The 11,549-nt window shown below is 53.6% G+C and overlaps 5 protein-coding genes across 5 annotated transcripts; 4 read left to right on the top strand and 1 right to left on the bottom strand.

Annotated features, from left to right (window-relative positions):
- Positions 1-180: 180 nt before the first annotated feature.
- On the top strand, positions 181-782 carry COX19 (Cytochrome c oxidase assembly protein COX19; the record flags this gene model as incomplete). Its single annotated transcript, XM_032030118.1, has 4 exons — positions 181-233; positions 314-348; positions 442-556; positions 632-782. 4 exons carry the CDS (start codon positions 181-183, stop codon positions 780-782), a joined length of 354 nt encoding a protein of 117 aa, XP_031890405.1.
- A 1,181-nt stretch (positions 783-1,963) lies between these two features.
- Positions 1,964-3,583, top strand: CGGC5_v001224 (uncharacterized protein; the record flags this gene model as incomplete). The annotated part of the gene is made up of 3 exons (XM_032030119.2): positions 1,964-2,042; positions 2,108-3,393; positions 3,449-3,583. The coding sequence occupies 3 exons, from the start codon at positions 1,964-1,966 to the stop codon at positions 3,581-3,583; spliced, it is 1,500 nt and encodes a 499-aa protein (XP_031890671.2).
- Positions 3,584-4,787: 1,204 nt separating this feature from the next.
- Positions 4,788-5,846, bottom strand: SMT3-1 (Ubiquitin-like protein SMT3; the record flags this gene model as incomplete). Its single annotated transcript, XM_066150792.1, has 5 exons — positions 4,788-4,850; positions 4,925-5,171; positions 5,257-5,417; positions 5,480-5,527; positions 5,787-5,846. The coding sequence occupies 5 exons, from the start codon at positions 5,844-5,846 to the stop codon at positions 4,788-4,790; spliced, it is 579 nt and encodes a 192-aa protein (XP_066009870.1).
- A 213-nt stretch (positions 5,847-6,059) lies between these two features.
- CGGC5_v001226 (Cx9C motif-containing protein 4) lies at positions 6,060-6,516 on the top strand (the record flags this gene model as incomplete). The annotated part of the gene is made up of 4 exons (XM_032030121.1): positions 6,060-6,062; positions 6,115-6,165; positions 6,241-6,253; positions 6,332-6,516. 4 exons carry the CDS (start codon positions 6,060-6,062, stop codon positions 6,514-6,516), a joined length of 252 nt encoding a protein of 83 aa, XP_031890672.1.
- Positions 6,517-7,621: 1,105 nt separating this feature from the next.
- NUP84 (Nucleoporin NUP84) lies at positions 7,622-11,305 on the top strand (the record flags this gene model as incomplete). The annotated part of the gene is made up of 6 exons (XM_066150793.1): positions 7,622-9,611; positions 9,660-9,933; positions 9,982-10,085; positions 10,142-10,451; positions 10,957-11,225; positions 11,280-11,305. The coding sequence occupies 6 exons, from the start codon at positions 7,622-7,624 to the stop codon at positions 11,303-11,305; spliced, it is 2,973 nt and encodes a 990-aa protein (XP_066009871.1).
- Positions 11,306-11,549: the final 244 nt, after the last annotated feature.

The raw sequence follows: 11,549 nt of genomic DNA on the forward strand, positions 1-11,549 counted from the left end.
GTGATCCCAGTTGTTTCGTGTAAGCAGTTGGCGTGGCGCGTTTTTGCGTCTGTCAAGTCAGGCTTAAAACGGCTCCAGTCCAAAGATCTTCCAACATCTTCACAACCTCGGCAAGCAAAACAGCGATAACCAACAACTCCGTGCCCAAAAAAGAAGGAACACCAGAAGGAAGCAGAGACCATGAGTCAACTCGGTGGCCCTGGGGCCCGCCAGGCAAATGCCAAACCAATCCCGTGCGTGCAGACATCTGCGTTCTGGTTCCTTTTGCTTTCAGTTGGTAACTCACTTGACTGACCGTGGATATTGTTCACAGTCCTCAGCGTGGCAGTTTCCCTCTGGACCACGATGGTAAGTCAAGTCAGACTGTGTCGCGGTCAATCACAATGCTCTCTAGCCGGGAACTCTTACGTTGCTATGTGGTACTACCCTGACGCCCATCAGGTGAATGCAAGCATGTCATCTCAAACTACCTCGAGTGCATCAAGAAAGTCCGCGGCGTCAATGACGCTCAGTGTCGCGATCTTGCCAAGTCTTACCTGGCTTGTCGTATGGATAGGTAAGATATCGACATGGATTTGTCATGTCCATGAGGTCGTAAACAACCATGTTGACTGTGTCGGTGGCTCCGCAGGAATCTAATGGCCAAAGACGACTTCAAGAACCTAGGCTTCGGCAACGATCAAATGCCGGACAGCAAGGGCGGGCTGGCGCGGAAACAAGCGTCAGGAAAAGATAGCCAAGATAAAGACGGAGATGCGCGCCCCGGCGAGTTAAGGTGGTGACAAGCTGTCTTTCGCTGATTGCAATCTTCGTTGGGTAGTTGGACATAAGCACCCGACGCAGCAATACAGCTTCATACTTTGTATATTAGCGAAGGCATAAAATAAATCCTAAAGCCCAAACCAACCTGCGCAGTTGTGGCGGAACGTTGCGCACGCAGACCCAGGAAGCTTGCTTGGTATAATCATGGGCGAAGATTATTGGAAAGGGTGGTGTTCATGCGGGAATCCACAAGGAACATGAAGCCTCATGCATCATTGTTTTTTCCCCCTTCGCATGTTTACTTCTCGAATGAGTCATCTCGACCTGTCGCCCTAGGACAAAAACAGCTTCGAAAAGCTGTAGACCTGTAAGCAGCCCTTGCATTGTTGCCAGCGAACCAAGACTGTCTGGTTGTCGTGTCAGACTTGTGACGCTGGTAAACACACTTCCTGCAGGAACCTGGCGGGACGACGGGCTTGAACCGCCACCATTGCATGGCATCATTGGACAGGAGCACAGGGAATGTTCCAGCTACTCAACTCCAGAGAGCACTACCGCGTATTTGACCGCATTTTCTATCTTCAAGCTACTACGCAGTACGCATACGGACGTCAATGTACACCTACCTTTACCCAGCGCTTTCAAGTCCAAGAACCTTGCTGTTCCCCGCGTGCTGAGGGAAGGTGACATTGTACAAGTACCAGGCTTGCGCCCCGGAATCGAAGGAAAGGGCGGTCGGCTTTTTCAAAGAAGCACGGTGAAGAACCCCTCCCTCACCTTACCTAAGAGAGACAACTCCAATGTGCCTACCTCAGGTACCTCGAGAGCGTTTACTGCATGGTACACTAGGTAAGGTATGGTCCATGAACCCACAAACTCGGGAGTCATTGTTGCCGGGACAACCAACCAGCGCTGACCACATGGCCTAGATATATCTTCAACACCTCAGTTTCACGCTGGCAAAGGCAAGGACGCCACCGGTTTCCCTTCGCATGCCTAAGCCCATGCCTCACAGCTTTAGCCAGCATCTCTACCTTCATAGAAAAGTCTCGCAGCAACACCAAACCCTTTTCATTGCGTGCCCTCCCCCGCACTGTCACTGGACACCTTCTTCCATCTCCGCACTCACAATCTGCCCGCCGGCTCAACATCTGTCTCTGTGTATGAGCATTTTCGGTGTCCGCCGTACCTCAATTCCATCATGCACCGACGGAGAAGTGCGGAGAGGACGAGGAAAGTGACGCCTCCGTCTCCAACGTACATGAACAACGAGCAGTTCGGTGAGGAACAATTCTACGCAGTAGAGTTCCACTTCCCATCTATTGCTAACGTCCTGACTTTCTAGCTGCATACCTCGCCAATCTCAGAACGAACCGTGTCGCTCGCCCCGGTGGCGCGAGACCACAGCCTCCATCGTCGACGGCCAGGTCCAAACGTCCCTCTCACGACCAGCCGAACACCTCTGAACCTCTTTCCCGTTCTGGAAGTCCTGCTGTGTCGATCCCCAGCTCTGTCGACATCTCCGCCCGACACAGCCCTCCCCCGGCCAATGCCAGCTTTTCTTCCCGCTACTCCGTGTCCAGCATCTCCGGCCGCGATTACTACCCTCCCCGTTCTGCGACACCTTTGAAGCCTTCCGAGGTTGTACCCACCGACACATATATGGAAAGGGGGCAAAGATGGATGGAAAAGGAAGAAGCAGTATCCCTTCGTCAGGCTATGGACGATATGCGCATCAAGGACGACAATGGCGACGGAGCCTGCGTTTCCAATGTCCAAGGTGATGCCACTAGTACCCAAGACGATGATACGAGAATCTATAATGCTGCTCTTGACGAGGCCTCAGAATTGGTCTGGCAGCATCGGAATGGGGTTGCTCCTCCCGATCCCAATGCACCATATCGATACAAGCCTCACCTGAGGAAGAACAGCTATGCCCACGCGCGCACTGCTAGTGTGGGAAAATACGGCAATGAGATTGGGCCTTCTGGGCTGGCTAGAGACACTACACGGTCGTTTTCAGGCAGTTCCACTGACAGCGACGGACGTCCTTCTTTGTCACTGTCGCGTGATAGCTTTGGAAGAGAGGGGAAAAGCCCGGAACGCCCCTCCTTGGACTGTGAAATATCCGGTCCATCTGGTGCCATGTATTCCAACTCTGGGGTTGCGTCCGTCAGCCGCCGCCGCAGCAGCATGAAACGCAACATCAGCGGCGAGGTAGAAAAGCCGTTCTCAGGGGATCAGATCTGGGAGGAGCCTGAAGTCAACAACCGCCGAGGAGCACCCAAGCCCAAATCGGAGGCTGTGCCGGATCTTCCTCTCGTGGACAAGCCAAAGAACCCTCAAAGCCAGGTGCGCTTCGCGGCTGGGCCGCCAGCTGACCGTGTGGCGCCGTGGAAGCCCAGGTGCAAAGTTGAGATCCACCGCAACCCGCCTTCCCAATCGCGGAACCCACAGTACACGACCAATACGTCCTTCCCAAAGCCTGCAGCGGATGGAACCGTGCCGAAGAAGAACGGGATGGAGATCCGCAGCGACGATATCAGGGGAGCTACCAGCATGAAGCTGAAAGATCGCAGCGCGAAGCTGCCAACGCCCACGGCCGTCAGTGATCGACCTGGACGGCCGATTGTAAGCTTCGACTCGAACTGGAAAGCTCCGGACGAGAAAACTGATGCAAGGCCAGGATCGGCTTTCGGCACCTCCGACACAGGAGCTTCCAGCCAAAAGAACCAGCCGGTGGAAATTCCTTCTATCGTGGTGGCGCCGGAGGATTTCTCGACGGACGGGACACGCCGGGTCCCGGCCGTGCCGTCAATAAGTATCGCCGGCGTTGACGAGCCGGCTGCAACGAACACAAGTATACCTGTTATTGTGACTCCCGACGACGGCAATGCAGCAGGAGCACCACGGCCCCTGCCCGACCCCAAAGCCGTCCCAGGTAGAGGACGACCTTTTCAACGCCCACAACGTCACTGGTCACCAGCACCCGGCGCTGGGCATCGCTCGACTACTCTATGCCACGAGTGTGGATTTCCTATCGAGGGTAGGTTCGTCTCCCTGGCCGGGCTGACAGAACGCTTTCATCCCCAATGTTTCAGCTGTTTTGCCTGCGGTACTGGTCTCGAAGCTCTAGAGATCAGCCCCGAGCCAGAGGCACATCGTCAGAACCGCTTGGACAGGATCAGGCGTCGGGAGAACGGCGAGGTGTTAGACGAGGCACCGGGCGAAACTGTGGCCGAAGACGGCGATGAACGACTGCGATTCTATTGCCATCTGGATTGGCATGAGCTTTTTGCACCAAGATGCAAGCACTGCAAAACGCCTATCCTCGGCGAGCACGTGGTCGCACTCGGTGAACATTGGCACTACGGCCATTTCTTCTGTGCCGAGTGCGGAGACCCCTTCGAAAAAGGCATGACACATATCGAGAAGGACGGATATGCTTGGTGCATCAACTGCCAGACCAAGCGAACAGAACGAAGGGCACCCAAGTGCAAGAAGTGCAGATGCGCCGTCATCGGGCAGTACATCAGGGCCCTAGGGGGTGAGTGGCATGACGAATGCTTCCGCTGCGCTGCGTGCAATGGAGGCTTTGATGATGGCCAAATCTTTCCGAAGGACGACGGAGAAAAGACGATTGTGCTTTGCACGCGATGTCGCATGTTGGAACTCAAGGCGTAATGAATCACGACGGAACTTTCTCGACATGGACTTTGGGAGTTGAGGATTTAACGGTAGGGGTAGCGATGGAGTAAAGATTCGGCACCGTGTTTTTTTATAATAGGCATGCATGACTCTGGGCGAGGCGTTTTGTAAGCATCGATAAACACGAGGATGGAATGAACGTTTGCGTGAATGTCATAATCATCATGGACTGTCTTGATATGGACTCTGTGTACGTGCGAGCCAGACCATCCTTCTGCTGAACTCCATGCCCACTATTGAGAGTCCCCAGCCGCTTCGCAAAGGAAACCCGTTGCACTCCACCAATAGATACGCCGTTACTCCTCGCGATCCACCATCTAGTTGGATCCACCGACCTGTTCCTGGTGAACTTCAAGAGTATCGCCGTCTGCCATCTCAAGCTGTTGGGCAGCTTAGTCAGCATCGATGCCTCGCTCAACTCGCAGTGTTTCTGATTGTACCGCTCAGAACTTACCGTGTCCGGAGTGTCCGTGGGTTGCACTCGCTGGCCCTCGAACAAGAAACGAACAGAGCTGATCGCCTTGCCCTGCCTCTCGCAAAAAGCAGTCATCAGCTTCTCCAGTTTGGTTGACCGCTTGATCTTGAAGAAGACTTCGTTGTTGTTGTCTGTGACCTTGATGTTCAGGTGCTCGACGGCGGGGGGGGCCTCTTGACCGCCAGCGGCGGGGGAGCCGTTCTCGTGTTCGCCAGACATGGTGTGTCTGTCAAGCGTAGTCGCGCAGAAGTTAGCCAGCTGGGTCTGAGGATCTGGGAGATGTCGTGAATAATCGCGGATTTTGCACATACGCTTGCGAAAGACGCGGATGAGACAATTGCGTACGTCGAGAGCTCACTGTCGAGGCCTGTGAAGTGTGTTTACCACAGTGTGGAAGGCCGGCGCTTGTGTCGTATGGAGGTCGTAGGAAACGTTGATGCGAAGCACGTTGAAGAAGGCAAGCACGTCTGAGCTATCGCCGAGTGAGAAAGAGGGATGTGGAGACGGACTGTGCTAAGTAAGATAGGAAGGTACCTCAAGGTAAGGTATACAGGCAACGGAAGCGTAAAATACCTGCGGCACCTAGGTACTGCGTGAGTGGCAGGCAGGCAGGCACCTTGGGAGAAGAAGGTGGGACGCAGGCCTCCTGATTGGACAGGCTGCCGGCAAGGTTTTGTGAGGCTCCCCCGCGCTTAGTTCCCCAGCGTGGTGCTGGAGCCTTGGAGGAAAGGTAAGCACACGCCTTAATCTACTACCAAAGCAGACAAGACAGATACTAAGGTACGTAAGCACTACTTTCCATGAAGTAAGCCCTCCCGAGCTCAAGAAAGGTTGGAAAAACCTGGAAATTTGGACGCAGGGTTGAGGGGTGCCGGTAGGAAATCAGGAAGTTGCGGCTCATGTTGGTTCATCACTTCCTTAGTCAGCAAGCAGATCGACACCGAGGCCGCGGCCAAATATGTCTTCTGGACGTCAGGTAACCCGACTTCCATAGGATCAAATCGATCTTGTCGGCGCACAAATCGTCTTATCAAACTGTCTACAAGATTTTCAAGGCCTCGGCTATTCCACAGTACGCGCAAATTCGTGTCGCTCGTCAGAGGAGACCGCCATAATGGTGAGCGGACTTCCAGATCCTCACATTTTCCCTACTGACTGACCGTTCGTAGCAGGGCTTGAAAGAGGACTTAAAGGCAAACCCTCCATGTCATCCTCGAGCTGTGAGTCATTTTGATTATCCGCATTCGCCGGCACACATGTGGCATATGACTGACAACGTGCTCTTGACGGTGAAGTGCGCAATACAAGGTCAGACATAGCCCCAGTTGACTGAGCCGCTCACGCCGTGGCATGGTACGATGAGACTAATCCGTGCTTGGGAGACAGACTGTTTAGCCAAGAATGGATACAATGAAGACAAGTGCCAACCGGTGATTACGGCCTTGTATGAATGCTGCGAGGCGTTCTACCGCTCCAAAGGCGAAGGCGCGATTTCAGCTAGTTGTCCGAAGCCGCATTTGCTGCAGTTCAAGTTGGCAAGACTCCGGGAGACGTCACAATCGAAGCGTTGAGCGCGAAGCTCATTGAAGCGTGAGATTGAGAGGTGCGGCATTGATAACAGTCAGGGCGAAAGGGGGGGATGTGCCGCTCTTCCTTCTATGCGTCAACCCGAGTTAAAGGTGAATTCTGGCAACATTATGAAAGATGGCAATTTGATCTAGGCGTTCATTAGCACGCAAGAGGACCCTTGGGACCTGAACAAGCATTGAATACTTGCTCCGAGACTCTAATATGAAGGCCTTGACATAGATGAAAAAGAGAGAAAAATTCAACATCAGACCCCGACGTTAGAAATTCAAATAAAGGTGTGCTGAGCGGGTCCGTACAGTGCGTCTCGCTGGCGCCCGGTCATGATTCAATGCATCCTCGAGGGCTCCCTGCACTGTGTTGACACTGACCGCTCCCAAGGTATCTTGGGAGTATTGCCTCTAAAGTAAGGCATGCAGCCTAGCGTTCAGTGCTCCCACAAACGCGACCACGTCGTGCACAGACCAGCGTAGAATCCATCCTCAACCCATCGCGCTAGCCAACCGTCGCTGTCGCCTACCGAAGGCAAGTCCATGCCCACTGGTCGTTTTTAGAGGTCTACAAGTCCGCGTTTGTTCAGCCACGATATTCCGGATGGTCCAGCATCTCACCACGCCAATTTTCCAGCAACGGGAAGAGCTACCGAGTTCTCTAAAGACTGACACCCAGTCATTGGGGTAGGCCACAGCAGCACAATTTGCGCTTGAGCGGAGTACAGAAGACCGATTGCTTTCGCCAAATTTTCCAGCTTTGGGAGCTCGGTCAAACCCAAACATTCAGCTGCGCCGACCCGACATCTTGGCCTGTACGAAGCGATACCGAAAGGCAGTATCTATTCGCAGGAGGTGTGTAGCTGTGACTCTGCGCGCGCTGGGTTGCATCTCCAGCTTTGATTTCTCATCCCCTCTCTCAACCTTGTTCTGTAGCTAATTATTTAATATTACAGGATTGCAGCGGAAGCCGATCATTCAATGTGCCGCCCACCACGCGAAGAACCGTCCGCATAATTTTTACGACGAGTTTCCACGAGTCACACCTACGTTGAGTTTGCGGAAATACCACGAGTCCATCACGTCTTACCAATCGACCATGGATATGCAGATCGGACCCGAGTTTGAGGTCTTCGCAAATGCGCTCGATGATTGCCTTTCACCTCATGGATCAGTCGAGGCCAAGCGCGAGCGGATATTCGGGCTTGTAAACGCCTACTATGACTTCACGGGTGAGAAGTTGGCGCACCTGCGCAACCAGGCGCGTCAAGGCTCGGTTGGCGACACCGAGATGGATCTCGACGAGGATGAAGAATCCGAACCGACGCCAAGCTTAGAGGATATCCGGGCTTGGGAGCAAGAGAGGCAAACCTGGGATCTCCTTCGCCGTCTGATACATTTGAGATATCCCTCGAATAGCTCGAACAGCAAGCAGGCATTTGGCATCATGCAGAGGACTCAGCAACCCGATGATCTGTGGAGCGAATTCTTGCTCGACGACCCACTGGCGATCGAGAGGAAAACCGTGTTGGAATGGCTGCAACAAGGCGCAAGAAACGGGCCTGGCATTGATGACCTGGTTCGGGAGCTGCAGCAGAATGCTGACAGAGGCGACATTATTGCCCATGGATGGATTCACACGAGATCTGCGATCAAATTGCAAAAGGGCGTCAGGGGATCTACCCGTCCCCTGGACGTTGAGTTTCCCGAAGTTGCGCGCACACTGCTCAACTCTGACAACGCTCCACTCGTCGCCGAGCTTGATCCTGATGCCGTGACGAGACAGGAACGAAAGCTGGAGCCGCAGGACGAATTTTTCGAGAGAGCGATATGGGTTGGCTGCTTCCAGCTGCTTCGGAGGGGCAGCAGTCTTCAAGCCATGAGAGAATGGTGTTTGGAGAGAACCGAGGTTTGGAGGGCAGTTTCAATGTCCCCGCTGCCTCTTGCGACTGAGCACGGTGAGTCAAAGTTCGTGGATGACCCATCCGCTCTCGCCCTCTGGAGACGCATGTGCTTTGCTCTTGCTCGTCAAGGTGGTTCTGATGACATCGAGAGAGCCGTCTACGGAGTGCTATCAGGAGACATCCCCAGCGTACAGAAAGTATGCAAAACGTGGGACGATTTCCTGTTCATGCACTATAACGCCCTCCTCCGCACCCAGTTCGATACATTCGTACTGAGTCGTTGTCCGCCGGAAGTATCAGCTTCCCTTCGTTCGTCGTTCGCCGCGTTCGACGCCATTCAGTTTCACGGCGACGCAACGACGCTGGAGCAGCGTCTGGTAAAATCCTTGGAAACCAGCCCTCATACGAGCAAAGAAGCCTTCGAGCCGGCCAAGGCTCTTCAAGCTGCCATCATCTCGAGAGACCTCGAGCAATATTTCTACGAGCAAGGCATTGCTGTCACCCAAAAGGCCAATTCGGAAGAGCCATCGGTTTTAATGCCCGATGACAACTGTCGTAACATCCGTGTGGCTCAGGAGAAGTTTGCCGATATCCGTACCCCCGATCGCCTGCGGTTGGCTGTGCATGCCCTCATCATTTTCTCCACCCTAGACTCCCTAGGAACACCGTCGGCTTCCGCCACATTCAGCGCCGACTATGACCGCCGCGAGCTGCAGGAAAATACGATCACAGCTTATGTCAGCTTGCTGCGATTAGCGGGTTTCGACGAGCTGATCCCTCTCTACTGCTCCAGGATCGCTGAACCCAGGTCATTCCACGTCTTGAGCACGAACATATTGCCAATCACTGACCACGATTCTCGTCTCGTCCAGCTCAGTCTGATCCGGAAAGCGGGGCTAGATGTACTCAAGTTTGTCAGAATGCAACCAGAACTCTTATTCAAGAACTTGGAGGACGAGACCTCGGATGGTAATCTGGACAAAGGTCAATTTCGTATCATGGAGAACGAACCGGCATCTCTGAAATATGGACGCTCTATCAAAGCGGACTTTTTTGGGGAAGATCCGGAGTCTATTGACCCATCCGACGATCGCCTCATTCGCTCCGTTGAATGGCTCTTGCTTGTTGAGGAAGCCTGGCCGGACGTCTTCGTGGTCGGCGTGTCGGTCTACAAGTATTTCCTCAGTACGTGTTTCGAGCCTTGAAAGTGCATAGATTGACTAACCGGGCCAGAACATATGCGTCTAAATGCCGCAAGGAGCTTTGCGAACCGCGTGCCATTCAGTGTCATCATGCGACAGAAGATCGAAACCTCCGACCAGGATGAGATCGATGCCTTGTCCGAGGATGTAGAGTTCTGGACTAGCCATATCGGATCGGCGGATGCAGCCCGATTGTCGGCGGGCCAGCTTGCCTCAAACGCACGAACTTTACGCGACCTCGAATGTCTTGTCAAGGCTTTGGACACGATGGAAACTATCGCATCGCTTGCGGAGCTTTCTAAAGAGTATGGTTTCCTACCCACGTATTGTCTCACATCACTCACAATTCCCAGGGACCCGTCTGTAAAGAGAGATTTCTGGGCCAAGGTAAGCAACGAAGTCAAATCCGCAAAGGATCACGTGCAGCCACTGCTGAAGAACTGGCTTTTGGGCCAGGGTAAGTTGACAAAGCCTAACTTCCTTGCTGGCCACGTAAGCTTATTTGGTTTTCAGACGACCCAGACTTGGAGCTTCTACGGGACCTGTATTTGCCTGAGACTCTTCTTGCCTACGTTAGCACACTGCACTTTGCTGGCACAACCTTGACCAGGGACAACTTCTTGGAGTGTATGGAACTTGCGGCTACCATTGCTGAGAAGGAATCAGACCTTGCTCCATGCCTCATCAAGGCCAATAGGATGAAGGAGTTGGTGGAGGCTTTTGCAGCCTGCAGCAAGGCGCTTGCAATAGCTTCAGGTGAGAAGAAAGCAGCCGGTTCAAGCAGTAAAAAATTGCGGGAAATGGGCTGGTCGCGGGATCTATGGTCAGTCAGGCCTTGATGGCGAGACGTAAGGAAGACAAGCGCTCGTGTCCATCCGCAGCTGTATAACGTATACATTGGTAAAGGAAAAGGAAAGAAACCGGTCGCTTGATTAGCGGGGCACATGGGCTAGGGAGTCTGGGTTGCGGGAAGAGCATGTGAAATACCATCAAGAAAGCTTAATGTACGAAGTAAGACACGTAAAATCTGTCTACTTGCTGGCACGTGGAACTTCATGTTCACGTTCGGATGAACGAAATTCGAGTACGTATGACATGCTTATGTAAAGCTGTCCTATCTTATCGATCGGGCGTGGCCGTCACCCCCGGGCGGACAGCACGGACATCGAAGCATCGAGTAGCCGACTCAATCGCGCTGACGTCGGTTGACCAAGTTGAGCATCATATTGATTTCTGCAACCCTGCCAAGGCAGGAACCCAGCCGCCAGTTGCGAGGTTATCTAGCTCTGGTCGTCTTATAGATTCTTCCCCTACTCTCACGTCCACAGCCGGACACGTCGAGATTCCATCAAATCATGCACGCTCTTCCACCTCCGTCGCTCCCGCCCAAACCAGGCAGCCACGACACCAGCCGTATCGGCACGCCCGTCACTTCTAACTCACCTCGACCCGGCGCCGGCTCGGGCATCAATTCTGAAGGGGCGGGCAGCAATTGTGGATCTTTTGCGCATCAGCAAGCCGGGCTCGAGTTCGCGAGACCAGAACCCGTTCCAGACCCAGGTGATCAATGGCTCCCAACAGCGGTGCAAGATAAGTCGTATGACAGGATCGGTGAAGGTACGGCCTCATCCACAACTAATAGTAGCTGCAGGAAACAGGATCTGGCCGACATTGTGACGAACCCTCAACTTCTGAGCGCTCTTACTCATGCACCGAGCACAATTCATCCTTCGCTCGCTGCTTCTCATCAAGCTCTTCAAGGAGCCCTGACTGAGAATCTTGAACTAGCGTCGCGCTTGATCGAACTTGAGACTAGACTAGCACACCAGCGATCAACGACCCAGGCTCAACTTCTCTCTACGCATGCGTTGGAACGGCAGTGGCGACAAAAGCAGTCCGATATGGACCATGCTCTGTCACC

The sequence above is a fragment of the Colletotrichum fructicola genome, assembly GCF_000319635.2.
Source record: "Colletotrichum fructicola Nara gc5 chromosome Unknown KSG_Nara_v1_contig01, whole genome shotgun sequence".
NCBI classification, from domain to species: Eukaryota; Fungi; Ascomycota; class Sordariomycetes; order Glomerellales; family Glomerellaceae; genus Colletotrichum; species Colletotrichum fructicola.